We start from the raw sequence: 27,506 nt of genomic DNA, 5'->3' as shown, positions 1-27,506 counted from the left end.
TTTCACTTTGCAATCTATTGAAGTGAAAAACATCTTTTGAAAGTCTTTCTTTTTGTAACATTTTATTTCACGGGAATTTGATTGGCTGCTACCTCGAGGAACTCACGTTGCACCCTTCTCAGCAGAGAAATGTACTTCGACGCGAATGGAGACTATACAGGGTGGTTCATGCAACTTATGCACTTTTATAACTTCGAAAAGTTGCATTACCTATAAAAGAACCTAGTGTTTTTGATATAATCGGTCTTCTCGATTTAGATTACAAGGTCTACTCCTCGAGTCGATCTTTCCCCGAAAATCGAAGATGGCCGCCCCCTCCCAGCTTCCAGGTGGGCCAACGCGCTAAAATAAAATACGGTCAACGACGAATCCGTTCGGGTGTATTCGTGAAACCGAGGACGCACGATCGCGTGCAAGAAATCGCACGTAAAACGATCGGGTGGGGTAACGGGAGATCGAGCGATCGAGCAAGTGAAGGGAGAAGCTCTCTGTCCCGAGGTCGATAACTGAGTGTCAGTAGTCAGAGTCGACCCGTGGCGGATCAGACCGAGCCGTGTACTATGAGACATCCGAGGAGCGTGACCCTATTGGCCCTGGCGGCTTTTCTGGCCTCCGGTAAGTTTTTTGCCGCCAATCAGCACCAACTCGACACCCTCCACTTTCGCCGATCGCGTTTCCCGCGTGACAAACTAACGCGTGATGCGCTACGTTTCGCGAACGATGCAAAAACCCCCCACGGCGATGCATCTCGTGGGCGCATCGCCGTTCCCCGGGCTGCATCCCGTCAGGCGTGCTCTCCGGCATCCCAGTGGTCCCTGTTCCCTCTATTGCGACACCCACGTAGCAGAATTTCAATAGCTTTCACTGGTCCCGCCGAGGGACGGCTCTCGCCATATGGTTACGTCGCCGCGACCTATGATATAATGGCGGAGAGTTTGTCTAGCGTTTTACGCCTTCCTCGACTATTATTCAGTAATGCATCGGGCATATCGACGCTCGCCATCTAACCGCGGTGCATTATTCATGCACTCGCGCCTCGAGGATAGCTCCGTTCGTCTCCGTTTCCCCCCTCGGGCACGATACGTGTCGTCTTTCCTTATTACGTTGCTTCGTTTTTTCATTTTTATTCCTCGCGTCCAAGGTTCCTGGGACTAAATTAGGCACCAGCATACGGGGCAATTTATGGTCCCAGGTGACGTTACTCTTCTCGTCTGTTGTCCATTGGATAACGTGGATACTTTGTTTTCTTGGGGCTCGTTGATCTCTCGACTATGTTGCACCGCTTGGAAATTCCAGGCAAAATATTTCAACGTAATTCTCGACTTTCAATTAAAAATTCTCGCTTCGATGAGAATAAAATGTTTCTCGTGTAAGAAAATAAATCTGAAAATTTCAAACAAAGTTCGACGAGACTGTGTTATGCAGTTTGCAATTGCTTCAACATAAAATTTTGGCCTCGCAGAGAAATGTCAACGCGTTGGAGTCGATGACGGAGCGTGCAAGTTTCTCCTTCTACCGGTTGCTAGGATCCTTTCATCCTCGCTCTGTGTCCTTTCTATTGTGACTGGTTGCACCGGCATCAAAGGTCTTCTTATAATCGTACTTTCCCGAATATTTCACTTTGCAAAGAAGCAACGACTTTCGAATCCACGATGTACGAATATCTTACGGTCCGTGAATTATTTTGTTATTGTCTATCGCGCCTGTGGTCGATCGTGCGGATCTAAATCACGCCGTCGCTTCCGCTCGATCGTCTGTTTACTCCAACTGCGGCGTCAATAGCCTTGACTCGTTTCCGCAGTCGTTTTGCTTCCTTTTTCCTTGCGTTCAACATACTTTTCCTTTGGATGTTACGTTAAGTAATGTTTTTCAACAATTACGAAGCCATGAAACATATTAGTGTTCGAAAAATTGTGGAAAATATTCCTGGCAAGTCAATAAGTCAATAAGAATCGTACAACGTTGTTTGTTTGCGTTTAATTTGATGGGTAGAATGACATAAGTATATTTATATTTATATTTATGTCATTTACATTATAAATATATTTATATTTATGCCATTTACATTATAAATATATTTATATTTATGTCATTTACATTACAAATATATTTATATTTATCTCATTCTACTCATCAAATTAAATTCACACAAACAACGTTGTACGATTCGTACACTGATAAATATGTAAATACATTAATATTTCAGAAGAATTTACGCATTAATTTGTTGACATTCAAATTTCCACAATCAAAAATCAGGTATACAATCTATAATTAAATTATAAGTCTCAATATCAATTTCATTTTGTTCTATGCTTATTTCTACATATACATACTATATATAGTTTATTTACAAGCACTGTTCTCTATCTCAACTGCAAAAATATTATATTTTCTCTTGTACACTAATGGATTACTCATATAGTGAATAAATAAATAACAATTAGATGGAAAAACAGTGGTGAAAAATTGTGTTGAGGTAAATTCTGTACCCTTCAAATATAAGTATACATTTAAAATCAGAATGGAAATGTATTTGTACTCTTTTGATACCACCGAGAAAATTCAATGTTTTTGTAAGTCTAGTGAATAAATAACTAACAATTAAATGGAAAAATAGTGGTGAAAAATTGTGTTTAGGTAAATTTTGTACCCTTTAAATATAAATATATACCACTGAAAAATAACAATGGAAATGTATTTGTACCCTTTTGATGCCATCGAGAGAGACTAATGTTTTTGTAAGTATGGGACCTCCATTGTGAATGTATCGTTGTTGGTGATCAAAAGTAGTCGTTTATTTGTTAATTTCTGTTTTTGCAGCGGAGGCAGCTGCACTTTTGGGTGCACCACCGTGCCCTGACCCATATGGCGTCCACGCGTACCCCCATCCCGAGTCGTGCAACGCCTTCTTTCTTTGCACGAACGGCACCCTGACCCTCGAAACTTGCGAGAACGGACTACTTTTCGACGGCCATGGATCTGTGCACAATCATTGCAACTATCTCTGGGCAGTGCACTGCGGAGATCGCAAGGCTGACCGTAAGTATCGCGTTACGGTCTCGATAATTACGGCAATGTCATAACAAACCTAAGCGTACTGTCCTCCGCTCACTTGAAGTCCCGCGGAAGGAATGTGGGAGAAGTAGAAGGGGCACACGTATTCCCACGCACACATTGGTCTCTAGCTCGCTATTCGTCGCAGCAGTTACACACACATGTGGACTGCCTGAGAGCAAGTGAGCAAGACAGATAAATGGGCGGTCCGACTCCCCTTGCCCCTGCGCCGTCTCGCGGGACTTCAAGTGAGCGAAGGACAGTACGAGGCACGCGCTAACGCTTGCCTTTCCACGCTGCATGAATTCATTAGCGCTGTATAATTAAGCGACAGGCAATTAAAAATTACACGTGTATAATTACAAATGATCAGCAGACTCGAGGAATTGGATACTCATCCTTGATAATTTAATTTCACTAGAAAGTACAGAATTTTTTAAAAACATGTCTCATGAAAATTGTAGATTTAATATTTATTTAACATTTAGATCATTAAAATTGTACAGTTAATATTTATTTAAAATTTAGATCATTAAAATTTTACAGTTAATATTTATTTAAAATTTAGATCATTAAAATTGTACATTTTAATATTTATTTCAATTCATTTTCATTTGAATACTCGAACCTGTATGTTTAATTATGAGTAATTTATTTGTAATAATAGTGTCTATCAATTTGGCGTGTATTAAGTAAAGTTACTTTTTCAAGCTAAATATTATTGAGAACGAGAATTCCAAAAGTAAATACTAATGTTATTATCGAATGGACGCGTTGAGAAAATGAGAATTTAATGTTTTCCGACCGGTTACTTCGTACTTGGAGCAAAAGTAATATTCCCCGGTTGCATCATGCGTGTGTTCTTAGCATAAGAAACATCCATCGCACGATTTCGATGGAAAGAAACTGACGGCTGTGCGTAGCATCTGTCCTAGAAAGTAAAAGTTGCATGACTGAAGGATTTTGGTAACCGGGCTCGAACGCGTCACGTTCAGGCCATTCATCACAAAGACTTGGCACCGAACAAATTATATTCGATTCCCATTGCAACATCCACTTTCGCAATTTACCTTTGACATCAATCCCAATCTAATTACCACATCGTTCAATTTGTCATTTTTCTGATAACTTACTTTAATATAATCCATAAAATTAACTATAAAAAAAATGCACGAAACGAAGAAATCACTTTTATAATACTCGAATAAATTCTTTCTCCTAATTTTCTATATCTTCATAGCGATTATTTGTATGTATTAATAATACAATCTTCTCTTTTTGTGTACGATATTATTATCATTCTTTTTTTTATTTATTATGTGATACTGTTAGTTGTTCTTCCTTTGTATTCAAAATGCAAACTTGTCTTTTTGTGCACGATATTATCATTATTTTTTTTTTAAATTTATTATGTGATACTGTTAGTTGTTCTTCCTTTGTATTAACAATGCAAACTTGTCTCTTTGTGTACCATATTATCATTATTTTCTTTTTTATTTATTATGTGATACTGTTATGGAACGTAATTTTCAGTCACTCCAATCAGCAGTCCCGGATGCGACTTCCAATTTGGCTTGTATCCTGCAAGCGACGCGTGCAGTACTACGTACATCAGGTGTGTTCTTGGACATCCCGAGGAAGCGCATTGCGACCCCGGATTAGTGTACGAAGAGAAGAGCCACACGTGCGTCTGGCCAGATCAACTATTGCCCTACTGCAACCCGGAGCAAATTGTCGGCTTCAAATGCCCTCACAAAGTACCTGCTCACAGCGCGGCTGCTAAATTCTGGCCCTTCCCAAGGTACGTACTCCGAATAAATAATTCTTTATTTAACATTTCCGGAGCTGGTAATTGCTCGACGAATTCATTCATACACGATAAAAGTCCCTAGACAGTGAGTATATTTAAAATATTTTTTCTTTTTGAATAAAGCAAATAAATTCGCCAATAAATATGCAAATGGCTACGAAAAATTTCCATTACTTCATTTCTGTTTAAACTTTAAATCTTAAATGGTGTCTGTAACTATATACGTAAATAATTCCAATAAAATTTTTACGTAATATAGTTACTACTGTAGGGCGTATTTTGTGTAACCAACTGCATAAAATAAAGACAATTACACACAAATTGAAAAGAAATTGAAACATGAATTATCAGTAAATGTACGAAGTACAACTCCTTGAGCATTTTATAGTCAATAGTAAACCGGAATCCTTAGACTATAAATATAAGATGATATGAATATATTTGCGAACGCTAGGCTAGTAAAAACAAGTTTCTTTTTATGATATCTATGTTCATAAACGTCAGTATCAAGAAAATTTATTTTTAATTGAAAATGTTGCAAGCTAGTAATACTGGGTGAAAAACAATTTGCTTAGCGATAACCAGAAATTGATTCTTTTTTGAAAAATATGTATTCTATGTAAAAAGGAAGTTCGCGTGAAAGTCGAGGAAGCTTTCTTTCTTTTTTCGTTTGTATTACTTCCGGGTTAAGAATCAGACGAGATATTATTTTTATAGTCAACGATGAACAGCTCTTAGAATATGATTTAGAATGTAAAATATTTAGAGAAGTTTCTTTTATCTTTTATATAATTTTGTTAGCTTTCTCTTGTATTTATAATCAATTCTTCCCCATTTTTTAGCTTTCAATTTTTTCTGATCGACTCTAAGCGAATTTTAATGAAATTCCCTGTGTATTTTTTAAAAAATAGTTTGATCATCGAGGAACCTTATTGTCCCTAGATTCCCTGTACCAGGCGATTGTGGTAGATTGATTACCTGTGTGGAGGGAAATCCGCGTCTAATTACCTGCGGAGACGGAAAACTCTTCGATTCCGTGAGCTTGGCCTGTTTGGATCCTGACGAGCTGCCTCACTGGTACGTTACAAAATTTCATTAATTTACTTCTTTTCGTACAGCAAATACATAAAAATAATTTCTTTTTCAGCGCCAATAATCTATAAATAATGTAGGAAAATCGGTGACTCTGAATTATAGTCGCAAAATCCTATAATCGAATCCTGACAGTCTTTGGTAACGTAACTGCCCCTTTGAAAACCTGTAAAATAGGATTGCACAAATCGTTGCAAACGTACACGTTTTGTCGGTACAAAAAAAAAATATCGAAATTAAAATAGAACCATAAATTTTCACGTCGAAGCAGGAAATGTTCAAGTTACTTTATCCAACCGACTTAATCCTTGGTTCGATAAATTTCCGTGATCGTTACAAATTACTTTATTCTTGCTTCTGTGTGAATCGTACAATCTAGCGGTATCCTATGTTAAAAGAAAAACACCGAAAAATAAATATTTAACGCGTGAAACTATGTACAACGAACATTCGAATAAAATGTGGACATGAGTAGAAAAAAAAAATATACAACGTACACTTTATTTCAACGAATCTGCATCGTACAAGTGTAAACGTTCCGAGTAAAGGCGAAGGTAACGTGAGAATGGATTAAAGAATATTTACACTTCGGCTATAATTATGATACAGAACGGATGGTGAGTGTTTCTGGGGAGTCGATCCTCGCGATAGCGTTTCCTACGATTTATATCCTCTTAACCGAAAATACGTGCAACGAGGGACGGTCGACAGAAAATGCCGACCACTCCAAAAAAAAGTAGAACAAAAAAGAAGAAAATTATTTCTTCCTATCCGGGAAGCAACTGACTACTTGTATCCTATAACGAAGCTGTGAATATACACTCTCGTCCATAAGTCACCGGACATTACGCGAAATAAAAGAAAAAAAATTGCGAAGGAATGTGAATTATAAAATAAAACACTTATTTATTCGTTACAATATAAAATAGATAGATTTCAATCGTTTCTTCTAGTATTTTTTTCATAAATTTACGACGCCATTTTGATTTTAGACGCGTTCATCTTTAATTATTTGTTTCGATTTTACACGTTATAACATTTATTAGACGATAAAGTCGCATCGGAAAATCGTAATTGTACCTCGATTCGCGTTCTCCAAGATGGCGGAGCAAGATGGCCGACGACTCATGGACGGCGGCGCGAAACTTAAATTTAACAACTACGCGTACGCTCGCGCGTGACTCGTTCGGGGAGTGCGTTCGTTCGACTGTCGTCGACGGATTCGTTTTGTTCCTGGCCACGATCGCGACCCAGGTCGCTTCCGTTCCCGTGTATCCCGAAACGTGGATAGAATTTTTCATTCACGCTCGTCGCTGATCATTTCGCGTCTAACGACCGCGATTTAGTTTCTGGGACGCGCACGGATCGGTATAGGCAACGCGCCGGACGGCAACGGGGGAACCCCTGGCGGCAGGTTCTCCTCCTCGGGGTCCTGTTCGTTTCGACCTTCGTGAAGGTCACCCTCGAGATTGGGTGGCGTCGTTGGCACGTCGCAATCCTCCGTGGGCGGGACCACGCACCTCAGCGACCTTCGGTCGAAGACCAACATCGCTGGACACCTTTGTAGCCGCGGATAGCCGCCTTGACATTGCCAATAGCGGTTGCAGGACTTCCCCAGCGGGACGTTTCCGTTCGCGTCGTCGTTGCAGAGAGCTGTCGGGGTTTCAATCACGCCGTAATAACATAGTTCTCGTTGTAAAACACCCGTGTTATGCGATCGCAATTAGCAAGCTGTGTGGAGTTAGACCCGCCACGTACAATGGACGAACTAAGAAATCACTATTTAGCCCCAAAAGTAAAATGGCCGTCGACTCAAATACCAATACGACTGTACATTCAATATCAAACTAACGTTAAACAATATTCTATCTAAGAACAAGCCTCTTTCTTGTGCAATATTAAATTATTTTTAAATGGAGCAGAGTATTACATAAATATCCTCCAAAGGATTGACTAAAACATGGAGCATCTAGTCTCTGTTGTAATATAGAAAGATTATTCAATCTGAAAACTAGGACAGGTCTCTTTCTTGTGCAATTATATTTAAATTGTTAAACAACAATTATTTTGAAATGGAATAGAGTACTAAAAAAATTGACTAAAATATGAAGCATCCAGTCTCTGTTGTAATATAAAAAGATCATCTTTCTTATGAAAGTTTGAAATTATTAAATAACAATTATTTTGAAATAGAATAGAGTATTAAAAAAATATCCTCCAACGAATTGACTAAAACATGAAGCATCCAGTCTCTGTTGTAATATAGAAAGATTATTCAATCTGAAAACTAGGACAGGTCTCTTTCTTGTGCAATTATATTTAAATTGTTAAACAACAATTATTTTGAAATAGAATAGAGCACTAAAAAAATATCCTTTAAAAAATTGGCTAAAATATCAAGCATCTGGTCTCTGTTGTAATAAGAAAAAGCATCTGAAATTTCCATTAAAAGAGTCCGTTGTAATGCAAAAAGAAGCCATTGGAGATTTTCACAGAGATTTAACCGTGACGAATTTTATTACTCTTTTGTTCGTAACCGAAACGCGTACACGCTCGCGTCCTTTGTTTTACGCGTAGTCGATCGTTTCGCAGGCTGTCACGATCAACGAAAGTTTTTATTCGTCAAGTTGTCAAGCGCCTCGGTTACTGTCGGCGACGCGTGGGGCAGACACAAAGGCGTGACGAGGCCTCACTTTGAATGTTAATTAACGGCCCGCCTCTTTTTCTTCGAGGAGGGCACTGACTTCGAAGCCGAGTCTCGAAGGAGAGATAAAAAAAGGAGAAACATCGCCGACGGTGTGCGTTCTCGTACACGATCGCTTTCGAAAGTGAGAATGATCTCGAAATTCAGCTTCGGGGCAACCGTGCTTTCCTTTGCGAAACGAAAGGCGGAGATACACGAATAAACATGAAGCAAAAATATTACAAAATCTATCACATGTAAAAATATGCCACGAAATATTAATAAAGAGTTCGATTTTTGAGTCTACACGACCTGAAATAGAATTTAAACTTCTAGTGACAATGTCCTATCAAAAGTAGATATTTTGAAACGGAGTCATTATTATACAATTACTTTCTTATATAATTTTTGTATCAAATTAGGAAGCTGAGCACATTTTTTTAAATATAGAATGACTGTCACTTTAAATGACACTATGATCAAATGATTAGGTATTACCAGAGCCAGAATCTCTTATCTGCTGCCGTGAACAAATGGTTAAAGATGATTTGCATATAAAAATAATTAGTAGCGAATATTGGATGCACCAAGAAGTTTTGTTAAATAAAGCAAGCATGCGTTTTAAGTCAGCGTTTACTCACGATGCTTCTGGCACCCTTCGACGTTCTCTGGCCAATCGCAGGACCTGGCCCTCTCGTTGTACAAAAGACCACCTATGCAAAGTTGCTCGGTGGCCGTGCCGTTCCAGCAGGTCCAGTACCTGGTGCAAGACGTCTCGTGGCCAAAAATACCGTACAGCCAGTCGCAGTGGTCGGCTGGTATCGGTGGATTAGCTTGGCGTTTGCCATCGCAATAGTTCGCTCTCCACGGATAATCGCAACCCTCGGTCACACCGCGATGTTTGCCAGCGAAAACGAGACCGTTTGGACAATCGAACAGCTCTGGACGCCCGTTCACGCACTCCCAATAGCGATCGCAATACTCGATGTCGCCCACCACCCTCGATTTCGTTTGGCAAGGATCCTCCTGTTGTTGCTTCTGGCCATACGATCCTACGACCACAAAGACTAACTTTAAGTGACGTGCTTACGAAAGTAAATGCGTCTTTATTGGTCGTGAAAGCTGAACAGGATGTGGATCTATTGTTTCGTAGTCCACGGTTACAATTATATTCGACGGATATTTAAATGGAGAGGAATGTAAGGAGTAGTTTCAGATGGAAAAAATTATCTTTACACGTTCTTAAATAACTTTTAAAATCGTTAGGTTACTATTTCTCTACTTTCAGTAACAGAGTGTGTGATCAGAATATCGATCGATTAATAATAAGTTTGCGCTCGAAGTTGGCGCCATTTTTCTTCGAAACAGAAAATCCGTGCAAATCGATTATTATAACTCGAGTCGTTAAAATCAGTTTCTCGTCGGATAATGATCGTTAACTACTAACAAACGCTAATTAAGAAACGTTTGGCGGCAAATCGAGCATCCCCTTTCCGCGTCCTATTGTTGGCGCCATCGAGTACTCAAATGGCGGCCATTCTTCGCGCGAGCAGGAAATTATACGTAACTCCATTGAGAAGGCCAAACGACTCTACGGTCGCAACTTAATATCAAGTTGCGCGACGGCACGCTTAGATTCTCTTCTTTCGATTCAGGAACGCGTTCCCGCCGACCGTGAGGCATAGTAACACGATTTCTCGATCGATCCGATCGAACGTTCGTGACTCATCGTTCGTTGGCACATCGATCGTCGACGATCGCGTTTTTCTTCGAGGTCTTATTAATAAAACGATCGATGATCTATTCCTTCGAAGAAAGTTGGAAACATGAAATGTCGAAGTCAAATATCTTTCGTTGCGAAACAGCCTTATACGTTGAATTTTATAAAAGATGCACGTTATAAATGGTTGTCACGAATGTAAATATTCTATTTAGGCTCTCCACAACAGGTTCATGATTTTAATTTCTAATTATCAATCACTGTGGTATGTGATATTCCTGTTATGTCTTCAATTATTCATAATTTCCAGTTTGGTACGAAGAAATAATCAACTTTCTTCTAGCCATGCTCGTTCACCTCGTCTTCGTACTGTCGCAACCTTTACAAGCTTTATGACGCAAATGAAAAATCTAATATTAAATCTGCGAACGATCACATTGTTCGGTTTGATGATTTTACGTTTTCACTGGTTTTCAATTGTTTGCATTACACCGTGCCGTGTATCATCTGTATCTTTTAATCAAATACAAGGCGCGCTAATGCGTATTACATGCCGCAGAATGCAATTCTTCGCGCGATACTATCTCAGATGCTAATTGCGATTGGAAAGGTGTTAATGTTCGTTAGGATCTCATCATGTACAACCGTGAGAGTATCCTGATACGATCAGTATAATAAGAATACGTAGTTAGAAAATGAAAGTTTTATTATGGTAACATAAATCCTATCAAAAAGAAAACTATAAATGTTAGAGGACTGTATTAGAGCCAATTAAATAAATCGAAAAGCACTCATCGCAGTGAAAATACAACGCTGTTAAATCTACTATGTTCTTCGTAAACATTTCTGACGACCGTAAGGGACTACTTCAATTATCTTTATGAAAAAAAGAAAGAAATATGGCACGTTATGTTCGTCGTAAACGTGTCTTGCGTTAGAACGCCTACTTCCAAGTGGAAGAACGTTCCGTAACTCAACGGCGGTAACTGTCTCTTTCAGCTTCAAGCACGTTGCTTTTAGCTTCAAGCACGTCGCGGCCAAAGGGTTCAACGAAACGCAGTTGCACCTAACCTAGTGTCGCGAACAATTAATTTACGTCCTCAAAGTGCTCGTCTCTGCATCCGGAGTCTCGCAGAGGAGCCGGTGCAATCGTTTGACCATAGCGGCGGGGCACTCAGAAATTTAGAAAGGATGCCCAATTAAAAATTAACGCAAAAATTTACGTAATATTATCAGGTGAAATATTACGTCGATGGAATGCGTGGAATTTAACGTAGGCAATATATTTTCGATTTTTTGTTCCCCAATTAATTTCCTTTTTAATTTCAGTATTAAATATAACGACTAACGAAACTATTCGGACGTTGGAATGTGCATGGAGTCGTTGTTGCATCTATTTTCTAAGTTATGAAATATAGCTAATTAGAGCATAAAATTTATTTATATTTATTTATTAGTTTCCCAGAAAATAGCTTGCAACACGGGTCAGCTATGGGTTAGCTTTTTTGTTGAGGTGAACCACATGTGAGTCACTTTGTTGGAAAGGGGTATCTGGCAGTGACCCAACGGTGGGTCACGTAGGCTGGTTACAGCATCATACAATGACCCAGACGTGGGTCACGTTGCATAAATAATTAAATTTTCAAAAAATGTGAATTATTTGTTACGTTAATTATACGATAAATAGAATTGTTTGTAAGTGTCATGGAGTCCAGGCTGTATATGACCGTCAAACAATCGAACAAATATGGCGACTATGAGAATTGAAAGTCTAGTAAATTTCTCGTATATTATGCACTATGTTGAATTGTTTAATTGTTACAGATTCACTGTAGTATATGAGCTCTAAACAATCGAACATGTGAAAACAAATATGGCGGCTACGACAATTGTAAGTCTCGTAAAATTCAATATTAATTCAGTTCGTAACTTGTTGTGCATATCATGGAATGATATATTGAATATATCGAATTGTTTGCAAGTGTCGTGCAGTCTACGCCAGGCTGTGACACTTACAAACAATTTACTGTAGTATGTGACCGTCAAACAATCGAACAAATATGGCGACTATGAGAATTGAAAGTCTAGTAAATTTCTCGTACATTATGCACCATGTTGAATTGTTTAATTGTTACAGATCCACTGTAGTATATGAGCTCTAAACAAGCGAACATGTGAAAACAAATATGGCGGCTACGACAATTGTAAGTCTCGTAAAATTCAATATTAATTCAGTTCGTAACTTATTGTGCATATCATGCAACAATATATTGAATATATCGAATTGTTTGTAAGTGTCGTGCAGTCTACACCAGGCTGTGACACTTACAAACAATTCACTGTAGTATGTGACCGTCAAACAATCGAACAAATATGGCGACTATGAGAATCGAAAGTCTAATAAATTTCTCGTATATTATGCACTATGTTGAATTGTTTAATTGTTACAGATTCACTGTAGTATATGAGCTCTAAACAATCGAACATGTGAAAACAAATATGGCGGCTACGACAATTGTAAGTCTCGTAAAATTCAATATTAATTCAGTTCGTAACTTATTGTGCATATCATGCAACAATATATTGAATATATCGAATTGTTTGTAAGTGTCGTGCAGTCTACACCAGGCTGTGACACTTACAAACAATTTACTGTAGTATGTGACCGTCAAACAATCGAACAAATATGGCGACTATGAGAATTGAAAGTCTAGTAAATTTCTCGTATATTATGCACCATGTTGAATTGTTTAATTGTTACAGATCCACTGTAGTATATGAGCTCTAAACAATCGAACATGTGAAAACAAATATGGCGGCTACGACAATTGTAAGTCTCGTAAAATTCAATATTAATTCAGTTCGTAACTTGTTGTGCATATCATGGAATGATATATTGAATATATTGAATTGTTTGCAAGTGTCGTGCAGTCTACACCAGGCTGTGATACTTACAAACAATTTACTGTAGTATGTGACCGTCAAACAATCGAACAAATATGGCGACTATGAGAATTGAAAGTCTAGTAAATTTCTCGTATATTATGCACCATGTTGAATTGTTTAATTGTTACAGATCCACTGTAGTATATGAGCTCTAAACAATCGAACATGTGAAAACAAATATGGCGGCTACGACAATTGTAAGTCTCGTAAAATTCAATATTAATTCAGTTCGTAACTTGTTGTGCATATCATGGAATGATATATTGAATATATTGAATTGTTTGCAAGTGTCGTGCAGTCTACACCAGGCTGTGATACTTACAAACAATTCACTGTAGTATGTGACCGTCAAACAATCGAACAAATATGGCGACTATGAGAATTGAAAGTCTAGTAAATTTCTCGTACATTATGCACCATGTTGAATTGTTTAATTGTTACAGATCCACTGTAGTATATGAGCTCTAAACAATCGAACATGTGAAAACAAATATGGCGGCTACGACAATTGTAAGTCTCGTAAAATTCAATATTAATTCAGTTCGTAACTTATTGTGCATATCATGCAACAATATATTGAATATATCGAATTGTTTGTAAGTGTCGTGCAGTCTACACCAGGCTGTGACACTTACAAACAATTTACTGTAGTATGTGACCGTCAAACAATCGAACAAATATGGCGACTATGAGAATTGAAAGTCTAGTAAATTTCTCGTATATTATGCACCATGTTGAATTGTTTAATTGTTACAGATCCACTGTAGTATATGAGCTCTAAACAATCGAACATGTGAAAACAAATATGGCGGCTACGACAATTGTAAGTCTCGTAAAATTCAATATTAATTCAGTTCGTAACTTGTTGTGCATATCATGGAATGATATATTGAATATATTGAATTGTTTGCAAGTGTCGTGCAGTCTACACCAGGCTGTGATACTTACAAACAATTCACTGTAGTATGTGACCGTCAAACAATCGAACAAATATGGCGACTATGAGAATTGAAAGTCTAGTAAATTTCTCGTACATTATGCACCATGTTGAATTGTTTAATTGTTACAGATCCACTGTAGTATATGAGCTCTAAACAATCGAACATGTGAAAACAAATATGGCGGCTACGACAATTGTAAGTCTCGTAAAATTCAATATTAATTCAGTTCGTAACTTGTTGTGCATATCATGAAATGATATATTGAATATATTGAATTGTTTGCAAGTGTCGTGCAGTCTACGCCAGGCTGTGACACTTACAAACAATTTACTGTAGTATGTGACCGTCAAACAATCGAACAAATATGGCGACTATGAGAATTGAAAGTCTAGTAAATTTCTCGTATATTATGCACCATGTTGAATTGTTTAATTGTTACAGATCCACTGTAGTATATGAGCTCTAAACAATCGAACATGTGAAAACAAATATGGCGGCTACGACAATTGTAAGTCTCGTAAAATTCAATATTAATTCAGTTCGTAACTTGTTGTGCATATCATGGAATGATATATTGAATATATTGAATTGTTTGCAAGTGTCGTGCAGTCTACACCAGGCTGTGATACTTACAAACAATTCACTGTAGTATGTGACCGTCAAACAATCGAACAAATATGGCGACTATGAGAATTGAAAGTCTAGTAAATTTCTCGTACATTATGCACCATGTTGAATTGTTTAATTGTTACAGATCCACTGTAGTATATGAGCTCTAAACAATCGAACATGTGAAAACAAATATGGCGGCTACGACAATTGTAAGTCTCGTAAAATTCAATATTAATTCAGTTCGTAACTTGTTGTGCATATCATGAAATGATATATTGAATATATTGAATTGTTTGCAAGTGTCGTGCAGTCTACGCCAGGCTGTGACACTTACAAACAATTTACTGTAGTATGTGACCGTCAAACAATCGAACAAATATGGCGACTATGAGAATTGAAAGTCTAGTAAATTTCTCGTATATTATGCACCATGTTGAATTGTTTAATTGTTACAGATCCACTGTAGTATATGAGCTCTAAACAATCGAACATGTGAAAACAAATATGGCGGCTACGACAATTGTAAGTCTCGTAAAATTCAATATTAATTCAGTTCGTAACTTGTTGTGCATATCATGGAATGATATATTGAATATATTGAATTGTTTGCAAGTGTCGTGCAGTCTACACCAGGCTGTGATACTTACAAACAATTCACTGTAGTATGTGACCGTCAAACAATCGAACAAATATGGCGACTATGACAATTGAAAGTCTAGTAAATTTCTCGTATATTATGCACTATGTTGAATTGTTACAGATCCACTGTAGTATATGAGCTCTAAACAAGCGAACATGTGAAAACAAATATGGCGGCTACGACAATTTTAAGTCTCGTAAAATACAATATTAATTCAGTTCGTAATGAATATATTGAATTGTTTGCAAGTGTCGTCTACACTGCGACATTTACAGATTCACAGCGGTATGTGAGCGTCGAACAAGCGAAAAACAAACATGGCGGCTATGACAATCGAAAGTTCTACGGCTCTCGTTGGAAAACCGTATCTCTGCGTTCCACAAACGCGTGTAATTCTGTCTCCGTTTGATGTTCGTCAGATAGAAAAGTAAATAGTAAAGTAAGGTGGGAAGCCAGCTCGCAGCGCGCTCCCAAGAGAGCACCGCCTCGGTTGTAAGTGAAAGTGTCTAGCCTTGACTTGCAACCTTCAGGGCACTTCGTTCCTCCGTGCCGTGCTCCATGAGACGTAAGTTTCGATTCATGACGTTCGATCTGATGTCGTTCTCATCTTCTCCTGGTGGATCGTTATAGACGACAGATAAAAGAGGCCCTCCGTACGACGGGCACGGCTAAAAGAATGCCGCAGGGAACCCGACCGGACAACGTCCGCCTTTGTTTCATTTCGGTGCATCGTTTAATTGAGAATCCCTCTTACCCTCTCCTTCGGAATGCAAAGCGAACAGAAGAAAGATCGGTCTCCGTCACGGATTTATTTACTTCTACCAGATCCCTGGGTACTTGGGAAACAATGTTACTTGAAATACTATTTTAACCGACACGGTCTCCTCGTCCCACGGTTGCATCAATTATGAAACACGATTATGTTATTTCAAGGTATCAGTTTCTTCTTTTAATTTCTTCGAGCAGAAATTATCTTTAAAAATATGTACATCATCACATTTTTAATTTTATGCAAAGTATGTATATTTTAAACTTTATATGTTAAAAATTGTATACATTTACATTTTGCTCGGGAACATCAAAATGAAAGGAACAGTTCCATTTTCGGACGGTATAATTTTATAATAACGAGCAACTGATTGTATTAATTAAATTTTAATTGGATTCGAAAATAATAATTCCGTGATTGAGACAGCGTAATCCTCTTGGAAATAACAGCGTTTCGAAATCTTTTAATAGCAGAGATTGCGAATGATGAAATGATACTGATTCAGAGAGAGAAAGAAACGCGAGTATTTCATTGATATTTATAAGTATTTGTAACCTTAAATATATAATGGTATTTCCAGATGAAATGTCTTCATTATTTTATACACTTTAATTCCAATTAAATTGACATTACTTCCAAATAACATCAGATTAAAATGTTCTATTTTTATTTCAAATAAATTAACCCCAGTCAGTTTTAAACCTTGCGGGAATAAATTGAAAGATACTCGCGGCGACATCGCAGCAGTCGTTTTACGATTTTTCTAAATGAGTATTGGGACGTAACTCATTAGTCCCGGGGCGAGGGAATTTATAGTTTCTCATTATAGGTGAAACGTGTTTTCGAAGGGACGATGAGCCAACGAAAGCCTGAATGTCAAGGACACTCCGTTGCCAACATATCTCCTAAACGTTCGCAACCATAATTTTCATTCCGTATTTACAGACTTATACAATGAATCGAAACGTCGATAAAGAACAATTTACCGGAAGTCGCGTAGCGGAATAATGTAAGTTGCTACCGTTACGACGATTTCAATGGCAGCGATTTCTTGCGCGCGAACATTCATCGTTCGCAATAAAAGAAAAAAAAAAAGATTAATTCGAACGGGTTGTGTCGTCGTAACCCGTCGTCGGCGCGGAACAACATTCTATCGAGCATTCTAGACTTCTGAAAGGCAGCAAAGCGATCCATTTTGAAAGGTACAGGATAGTTAGAGGCGTGCTGCTGTCGCCTTTCTTCAGGCATGCAATCCCCCGTTACTCGTCGAAAAATCTCGCTATGTTACACTAACGCAACAAATGCCGACCAACACACTCGTTCGACTGGATTCGATAGATAAGGGAAGGAAAGCTGGACGTTAAACAGAAACGGTGGCGAACGATTGCTTATCCGAGATCTGAAAACTTTTCCTCCTCCCGGATAACGAAGTACATAAAATCTTCCAATTTACGATACCGTTTTCCAGATATAAATCGTGGTAATGAATTTTATTATTATCCGAGATCTGGAAATTTTTATTTTTTTTTGGATTACGAGATTCAACTAGCGCTAATTGGGTACCAAAATGGAGGATGCAATCCCCTTTGGACATTTTAATATTTAAAAAGGTATTTTCATTTGGAGACGCTGATTTTTTAAGTGAAGAATTATTATGTAATTATAGAGGAAAGATTTATACATGTAAAAACAACAATAATATTAATTTGAAAAATAACTAAAAGCATGAAAAAAGTTTAAAAATCCTTGCTCTAAAATTATATAATAATTCTTCACTTCAAAAATCAACGTCTCCAAATGAAAATATCCTCTTAAATGTTAATAGAATTTTTTAAATATTATAATTTTTAAACCAACACAAATTGTGGCGGCCATTTAAAATACCATACAGCAGGCAACATGCAATTATTTAAATAATAATAAAAATAGTAGTATACAAATTTAATTTCTTTATCTAGAAAAAATACTTAATGAATTTATAACATATCGTTGTTATCGGATACGTGTGAATGTTTGAAAATAAACTATTTTTTGCTTCATTGCCTCAGCCATAACTCGAATGTGCCAGCGAAATTCGTGACTACTGCACCGTAAGTAGAATTGTCGATTCTTGTTCAGACATCTTGGAAGGTTTGGCGTATCTTTAAACTTCTTTTCAGTTTATTCGGTGCTACTAGTATGTTAATCCTAATACTTAAAAAGCCTAGCACCTGGCTTCTCCTCACATCCAAGAGTTTTTATTATTATTCTTTTTTCAAACGTATTTTCCAACTATTATTTTTCATTTTCACAATGTCGAGCAGATACTGTTTCAGACAGTGTTGCTATTTTCAGCCTGTCTGCATTTCTTGGCACGAAACATATTATTATCGTTGCATCATGTTCGATCGATCGTCGAGCGAATTTGACACGGGAAAATGGAACAAACCGATTAAAAATTGTGAAGTGCATCGATTAAAATTGCGCAATACGTAATTTAAAGACGTGGAGAAACGACCAAAAAAAGGAAGCTTGATCCAAGGTGAACGTGTAGAATAAAATTGCAATATATATCATTTTTTTCACTCGTTCATTCGTTTAAAAAAAATACTATTCGAAATTTGAAGGGGATATTGCTATCTAGACTGTCATTTTTTCGGCCTTTTTTGTGATTTTTTTTTTAACGACAGGTAGGCTGTTTTGTATTGAGATTTTGCAGATATATTCATTCATCTTATAAGTATGTACAGTATTTTTTTCATAAAAAAATATTAAAAATTGTAGGAGTTATAATATATTCTTGTTTAAATGCGTTTTTTTAAAATTGACTTTCATAATATTTCAAGATCTAGCTTTTTATTGACTTCAAAGTTGGAGAGAATATTCTGGAACTAGAGATGCTTGAAAATATTGAGTTTTACTATTGTTTTTAATAGCCTAAAAACAAAAGAAAGGTTAAGAAATAGAAATTCGAAACTCGAAGTGCCACCATTTCTTTATTTATCGAGATTTTGACTTCTCCCTAGTTCCTGCTATAACTACCCCCTTCCTAATGAAGATACTTTAGCCCCCTTCTGTTCCAGATTAACGGATCGGCTGGAATTGTGAAAGTCAGCGAAGCACCCTCTTCAGACGAGCTATCAAACAAGAAGTTATAACTCCCACAATTTTCAATATTTTTTCATGAAAAAAATACTGTACATGCTCATAAGACGAATAAATATATCTGCAAAATCTCAGTACAAAACAGCCTACCTACCATTGAAAAAAAAAATCACAAAACAGGCCTAATAAATGACAGTCTAGACAGCAATACTCCTTTAAGTTACTCAAACGGTACCTATTAAAGATAGTCCATAACTCGTTCGAAACCTGCTTAGAGCTTAAAAAATCGTTCAAACTCTTGGCCATTTTGTAGGTGGACACATCCCCGGTTAGGCAGCTTAGGTTATGTAAGAGACTCTTATTAGCAGTGTCGTGGCATCGGGTTACTTTCCCTTCCTTTACGACTCCTTGTAAAGAAGTAAGCGCCCGCAGTAGGTCAACAGTTTGCCACCAACAATAAGAAGCAAAGGCGAGAGTGCCTCCACCGTGAAACCTCTAATTGTTTACGTTCCGTAGATAACACGTGCGCTCTGCCGTGAATTATTATATCGCTTCCAGCTCGTATCTCTGTCGCGCAATGTATCGCCATCGTTACTCTTAAAATTTCCTCCGAGACGGCTCATTTACGTTTCATCCCATTACGCCTCGAGATTTCCTTTTATCCGAGCTTCCTTCGACGCCTCTCGCTCCAATTTCCGTACCATTAGCGATCCCCTCGTAAAAAAGCGTATCGCTTTAATTGTTCGGCGCGTTAAAAACGCAAACGAGCGCGAACTTTCTTAACTACTTGTGAAACCGCCGATTACGTGGATCTTGCTTTCCAAAGACCGCAATTCATTTTTCTCAGCGAAGCACAGGTGAGGCAGTGGAAAGTCGTCGCGGGCACGGGGAATGTCGAAGAACAAGGTGTCGTCCCACAATTCGCGTGGAAGCTGCGCGGGGATTAGTCATGCGTGACTTTTCTAACATGTGCAACATTTCAGTCGGATCGAGAGAAAGGTCGATCTTCGTACGTTGCTGCACGAATTAGCCGAATCGATGCACGAACTCCACTTTCTCGGTAAATGCCCCATGATCTCTTCGTTCTTCAAAATTTTGTAAATCGTTGAAAAGTTGAGTGTCTAATTTTTCAAAAAATTATGCTATGTTTCAATTCAACTGGAACTAAATAATTTTTAGTCCCCTTAATCACGAAGAGCAGAAATTGTTGTTTACAATTTGACGATCTATTGCTCGAATAAAATTTTTTCGTAGGCTTCTAAATTTCGAGGAACTCCGTCTTCCGTCGTCTACGTATTTTTAGAACAGGTTAGACTCGTTCGTTGTCTCGTTTCGAGTGAAAAACGTAACAGGTTCGAATGGCGGAAAATTCTGACGCCCGGCGAACCGGCGCAACGACAAAATTCAGTGGAAAAGTAAGCGTCTAGCTCCGTGCCGGTCCGCGTTCCTTCCTGAACGTGGGAATAAATGAATATCGACGTCCTTCCTAGGACCGGTAGAGAGCTACGAGTTTTGCTCGATGGCGGCGAGCCCCACCTTCGCGGCGTTCCTTCCGTAAAGTGCAACGTTCCACGTCAAAAGTCAGCTCATGTAATAAACGTGCCACGAAACGACGTTTACGAGACACGCTCGCCACTTCCTTCTCTTTTCCACCGTCCAATATTTCTTCCTTCTTCTATTTCTCTCCGGGTATCTAATTTTCTTCGTTCCTTCTCCCATCGTCTTGCACGCTGGTATCCATTTTTTATCGAGCAGAGTCGAGCAAACTTTACTCGAAATTAATTCTAATTCTAATCTCGAGACGTGACTTTGGATTCGTGTTAAATTCAAGTACCTAATTCGCAAGTAAAGTACATTTCCCTCTATTGCAGGAATTATAAAATACTTAAAATGTCGTTACTACCACCCGTGGTCATCGAATTAGGTCTTCTCGAAACTCTCGATAGTCTTTATCTTTGCAATTTTTTTTTTATATTTTCTATGGAATGTTTGATTAATTTAAGTTATTCTGCAATAGCAATATACAAAATTAATTGTAATTCTAATCTCGAGATGTGACTTTGGATTCGTGTTAAATTCAAGTACCTAATTCGTAAGTAAATTTGTATATTTCCCTCTATTGCTGGAATTATAAAATAGTTAAAATGTCGTTACTACCACCCGCGGTCATCGAATTAGGTCTTCTCGAAACTCTCGATAGTCTTTATCTTTGCAATTCTTTTTTTAGATTTTCTATGGAATGTTTGATTAATTTAAGTTATTCTGCAATAGCAATATACAAAATTAATTGTAATTCTAATCTCGAGATGTGATTTTGGATTCGTGTTAAATTCAAGTACCTAATTCGCAAGTAAAGTACATTTCCCTCTATTGCTGGAATTATAAAATACTTAAAATGTCGTTACTACCAGCCGCGGTCATCGAATTGGGTCTTCTCGAAACTCTTGATAGTCTTTATCTTTGCAATTTTTTTTTTATATTTTTTATGGAATGTTTGATTAATTTAAGTTATTCTGCAATAGCAATATACAAAATTAATTGTAATTCTAATCTCGAGATGTGACTTTGGATTCGTGTTAAATTCAAGTACCTAATTCGCAAGTAAAGTACATTTCCATCCATTGCTGGAATTATAAAATACTTAAAATGTCGTTACTACCACCCGTGGTCATCGAATTAGGTCTTCTCGAAACTCTCGATAGTCTTTATCTTTGCAATTCTTTTTTTAGATTTTCTATGGAATGTTTGATTAATTTAAGCTATTCTGCAATAGTAATATACAAAATTACTCAGTCTAGTATTTAAGTTACTTTGAATATTATATCATAATAGTAACCACTAGAGTAATTAATTTTCATAGTTAAATTTTGCAATGATGTCACATTGTCAGAAAATTGATGGGCGTTGTGGGTGAATATCAATTTGCATTTCTGTTTGTTAGCAATAAAATAATTTGGTCCTGAAGAGGTCAAGATTGTTTAAAGGACTCTAAAGTCCAAACGTTAGGCTTTCGTTAATAAATTACATTGCTTATTTATCTATGAAATAAAATTTAGCTCAACTCTAATTAACACCTAACAGGTCTAGTCTGTCTAGGAAAAAATCGTGTGCAGAGTTATGCTTTTGTTTCTTTTTCATGTATAATTTGCCTCTTTTCCCCCCGCGAAGTTGCTGGAACGTTTCACCTTTGCGTTTTCTTCTTTTCTCTCCCACTATTCAACACGTTAATAGCAGTTTTCCATCGGATCGGATCGCAGCTTCCGGATCCAGAGAGTTCCGAGCACGCCTTTCGTCCAACGAGAGACAGATTAGTTTGTTGCAGAGGGCCCTGGACGCGGAATTCCGGTGGGGAAGAAGGAAAGCCCGTTACGGAAACGAGCGCGAATAAATAAATAATTACGAGATTACGTGGGACACCGGTTATCTGTCGGCTCTGAAAATAATCTCTATAATAAAACTGTGCGCCACGGTAGAAAGTAGAATCTCTTACGTAAACCGTGTAGCTGCAGATCGAGGTTGAATCGATGCAAGAGGACTAACTCTTTCGAGATGTGTGGCGCGGAGTGCCGTTATGTCGGTTCGAAACTTCCGAGAATGCTCGGGCAGGATAACGTTAAAAGTAAAAGTTACGACTAGGAATCCTAAGAACCGTACAAAGAATATCTATAGAAATTGTAATATCGATTCAAACCGACGGAATGCATCTTCAAACTTAGTCCTTGGCGCCACGAAACATTTTAGACGAATACTAACTATTAAACTTAAGACACGAACACGTCAGATATCAATTTCAAGTCTGGAGAGCAGAATTTTATAATAAAGAAATTAAATGGAAGATAATAAAAAGAATCGAACCAGAGTTCAATTGACTATAAATTTAATTTACTTAAAATATTTGACTCGGTGCAAAATCTTTCTTTCGAAAAATTTGAGGCGAATTAAAATTACTAAACTTAATTAGACGCAAATACATTAGCTATCAATTTTAATCGAAAGAGATTAAGTCTCAGGAGCAACATTTTATAACAAAGAAGTTAAATAGCAGATAATAAAAAGAATCGAACCAGAGTTGAATTAGCTATAAATTAAATATTGCAGGAAAAAATTTTCTTTTGCGATTCAAATTGTTTGGAACGTATTTATTTTAAAATCGCGGTTGCATGAAATATTTGTCAACTTTGTCGTGTTCGAATGGAGAAGAGTCGGTGCAAAAACTTTCTTTCGCCAAGATGGGGGCGCTCGAAAAATTGATCAGCGGCGATCCGCGGATGCAAAATAAGGGAAGGAGAGAAAGAGAGGGAGAGAGTAATCTGTCTGAGCTACTTTCATATTTTCACTCCCGAGACACGGGAGAAAGTTCTTAGGATGTGTGAAACCCGGTGAATGCCCGACATTGTCTTACGAAGACGTGTGTAATAATCGAGGAGTTAGGGGCATTCCTCCAAGTTACACCTTGTTAACATCGTGATAACGAACACATTGTGTAACGAAAAAAATTCCCTCGACTTTGCGTGAAAATTAAATAACTAACGAGAAACATCGATCCGCAAAGTTTATTCGCAAGTACGTCGATGGATCAATTTTCTGTAACCCTTGTGAATCTGACTGTAACATACGTGGACACTATATATTAAAATCAATAATTTTCTGGTACATAATTTATATTTAGAAAATGTTTCATTTATAATTTTATCAAAGTTATTTTTAAAAAATTTCATTTGAGGGGCACCTGATTGGAAAATGTCTAAGATCAAGTTGTAGATGTAAACTAACCTGTTTTTAACTCACTATTGCGTTAATTTTATTTCGTATTTCAAATTAATTATATTTTCAAGTAAACGATAAGTGGCTTGTACCATTGTCTATTGAATAATTTCCTACTTATCAAAAACCATTGTACGATAGTTGTAAATAGTAAAAAAAATTTCCTTCCATGCTTTTCTCTGCTAATGATACGTAACTGAAATGTTTGAAGAACGTTTAACGACGAGTGAATGTAACGAACGTCGCCTGGCTCCCGCGAGAAAGTTTAATTAATTCCTGTTCTCGGTTCGGAGTCGTGCAAATTTCTTTTCTCGAATAACGACCAAAACTTTTCGACCTGCTCGTAAACAAACTTTTTAAACACGTTGATTTTTCGCCGAGGACCTAGGAAAATTAATTCTCAAGGTAAAATATTAAAAAATACTAAAAAGCAGTTTCTAAAAAATTACTAAATAATAGAAAAAGAAAAGAAGGAAAAAACATGGATTTTAAACTAGTTAAAAATGAATCCTGACAACAGATTCTAATTAACGAACGTAAAATTTTAGTTCGTTTGGCTGTGATCGAGTAAAAACGAATCACAAGTGTATGGATATAGTGTCCAAGTGCGAGGCAATTACGAAATGATTAATTGGATCGGTTTAATGTAAATCACCCTCGATTTCACGGAGCACGCGGCCCAGGCTCGAAGGCGTCGTTGAACACGAGAGCGTCAGGACGCTCGTTTCGCGAAAGTAGGCCGACGCGCACTTTTCAGATCCAGCGGCCGCTAGAAACGCGCTCGTCTGATCACAGAAAGTCCGTTTTCACTTGCACTTGCCGTGATACCGATGACCGTTCGAACCACCACTGCTACTCGATCGAGTACTGGAAAATCGTAAAACACGTCCTAATATATTCACAAATCGCTGTCGTTTCGATATTCAACCAAAACAAGCCGATATCAGACTTGCAATATTGTTTGCCCCTCTGAATCATACATTACCCGCATTTTGTACAATTAACGAAGCCAAATGGCGACAAACATGTGTTCGATTTCAATTTCCGTCGATTATCGACGATCGTACGTCGCGCAACGACGAGCATTAACGTCACTTACGCGTTTATCGCTCGAGAGTATCGTTTACGATCGCCCAGTTATTGTCGATCATGACAACGCGATACAATCGTTCAACGTGCACGAAGTGCAAAGGGTGACTTAATTGCCCGATAAAACAAAGTCTTAGTTTACGACGATGCTTGGAAAAATGATCCTAAGTCAAAATTCTATCCAAATATGAATCGTTAAAATATTATTTTACGATTGGTAAATACGATCTTAGACATCGAAATTGATTAATACTAATAATTGGCTTATTTAAATAAGAATATCTTTTAAATAAGTTAAATATGCTATTAAAAAAATTTACAAAATAGACAGAAGCTCTGACGTGTCAAAGGAATTAAAACTTCTGTCCGATTGAAATCGTGAACTATTTTTCCGTGAAACGTCAACGAGTGAAAAGGACGCCATTGGACGAAGGAGACGGGTAGAGGACGAACGGAGAAGAAGGCAAACGGAACAGGACTCGCTGGACCAGGATGAGAGAACAGAAAGAAAAAGAAAGCAGCGCAAAAGGACTCACCGTGAGCAGCCAGGAACAGCAGAAGGAACGAGAGAACCTTCGACGATGCCATTCTGAGTTATACCGTGCACGGCCCTCCTGGTAAGACCAATTCGATTAACTCGAATCTACTAAAATTTCGGTCCGGCCGTTTGGAACCATCCAAGGATGGGACGTAGAAGCGTGAAGTGAGAGCTTATAAGAACCGAAGAAGCTCGGCTGATGAGTTTTCGTGTCGAGACTGGTCACTGGGAGAGGCGTTTGGCTTCGTGTCTTATATGAGCTCCCCACTCTTCCGGCAGGTCCGATCTCTGCCGCATAGGAAGGCCTCCCTGGAGAACACACCTGGTTTCTTCTATCGAGGAGCACTGCTCCGGTATCCCCGTAGATGATACGGTGGACGAAATTTTTATCAGGGCACCGTGGTCCACCGATTAAAATCTATTCTGTAAAATTAATAATCGAAAACCTTACGGCCAACACTGTTTTTATTTTGGAACGATGCAAAGATTTCAGTTTGCAAACAGAAACACTGGAATACTGTTAGAGTTAATAATGAAATTTTAATTTTTTTATTTTAACGATTTTTTAATCGTTTACGTTAGAAATATTGTCAACGACTTGAAGAAAGTGAGTATTTAAAGTGAAATATATAATTTACAGGCGTTTCTTTTATATTTCTAATTTTTTTAATTTATTGTTCGACTAAATTAAGACGCGAACTCAACACCACGACATCTTTGATACCAATGAGCTCGACCAAAGAAATGCGGATATATTTAGTTAGCTGGTAGTGGTGGGGTGAGACTCCCAGAAAAATCCAACGAAATGAATCTTTTAAATTTTAACGTTCGATTACATATTTTTAAAACGTTAAATAATTTTAAAATATTTAAAAATTTATTTTTAAGATTATTTTAAAATTTTTGACTTCTGATTAAATTTCAAGTACGTCCATGTACGATATATTATATCTGTAAAAAAAAAACTGTCTACAAATTCGATTTGGAAAAACATATATGTTTTAATAGTAAAAGAAATATAGTTCGTTTCACATCTGCTATGTACAATATATTACATCTCATTAAAAATAAAACTGACTATAAATTTGATTTGAGAAAATATATTTGGATATTTTTCAACCGAGATTTCTTTTACTATTTTTCCCAATAAATATAATTTATTTCACATCTGCTATTTACAGTATATTTATTTAAAATAAAACTAACTACAAATTTGATTTGAGAAGACATATTTAAATACTTTCAAACTAAAATTTCCATTACCATTTCTCCCAATAAATATAGTATTTTAACCAATAAAAAATTAAAAATCTTACCGCGAAGGATTAATTTAAACTACACCGATGAACGATACACCCATTTCTAAAAAGCCTATTATAAATCGAATTTGAAGAAACGTATCCGAATGTATTCGCACGCAGGAATTTAAATTAACAGATTGATTCTATTTTCGAGATGAATGAATACGTGTACGCAATGTTATGCGACGAATGTTAAAAATTAGTCACCCCCCTCCGTTACCAGTCTAATTGCATTCGTATCGCGGTCGAAGACAAACGATCCAGAAGCGTTTATTGTCCCTTACGGTTCAATTTCCGATAATTAATTCGAGCTTATCGGTCCCAGTCAAAACGGAACGCAGCCACGTCGTTTTGATTCTATTGTGCATGATTTAACGACGAAGTAATTGAATTTATCGCGCGATACTTCACGCTCGGATACTTCGTAACGATGCCGGGGCAAATTGCGTCGGCTCTATCA

The 27,506-nt window shown here is 37.4% G+C and overlaps 2 protein-coding genes across 2 annotated transcripts; one reads left to right on the top strand and one right to left on the bottom strand.

Moving 5' to 3' along the window:
• The first annotated feature begins 483 nt into the window (after positions 1 to 483).
• Positions 484 to 6,476, top strand: LOC122398214 (protein obstructor-E). Its single transcript, XM_043397903.1, has 5 exons — positions 484 to 615; positions 2,824 to 3,042; positions 4,591 to 4,858; positions 5,810 to 5,944; positions 6,015 to 6,476. The coding sequence occupies exons 1-5, from the start codon at positions 561 to 563 to the stop codon at positions 6,028 to 6,030; spliced, it is 693 nt and encodes a 230-aa protein (XP_043253838.1). The 5' UTR covers positions 484 to 560; the 3' UTR covers positions 6,031 to 6,476.
• A 543-nt stretch (positions 6,477 to 7,019) lies between these two features.
• LOC122398270 (protein obstructor-E-like) lies at positions 7,020 to 25,954 on the bottom strand. The gene is made up of 3 exons (XM_043397984.1): positions 25,744 to 25,954; positions 9,284 to 9,694; positions 7,020 to 7,612 (listed from the first exon to the last, which is right to left on the bottom strand). Exons 1-3 carry the CDS (start codon positions 25,793 to 25,795, stop codon positions 7,302 to 7,304), a joined length of 774 nt encoding a protein of 257 aa, XP_043253919.1. The 5' UTR covers positions 25,796 to 25,954; the 3' UTR covers positions 7,020 to 7,301.
• Between the last annotated feature and the right edge of the window lie 1,552 nt (positions 25,955 to 27,506).

This window comes from Colletes gigas, unplaced genomic scaffold (genome assembly GCF_013123115.1).
Source record: "Colletes gigas isolate AHSC1104 unplaced genomic scaffold, ASM1312311v1 Colletes_gigas_Sc00011, whole genome shotgun sequence".
Lineage (NCBI taxonomy): Eukaryota > Metazoa > Arthropoda > Insecta > Hymenoptera > Colletidae > Colletes > Colletes gigas.
The sequence above is the reverse complement of the archived record's forward strand: the minus strand, read 5'-3'. Positions and strand labels throughout refer to the sequence as shown.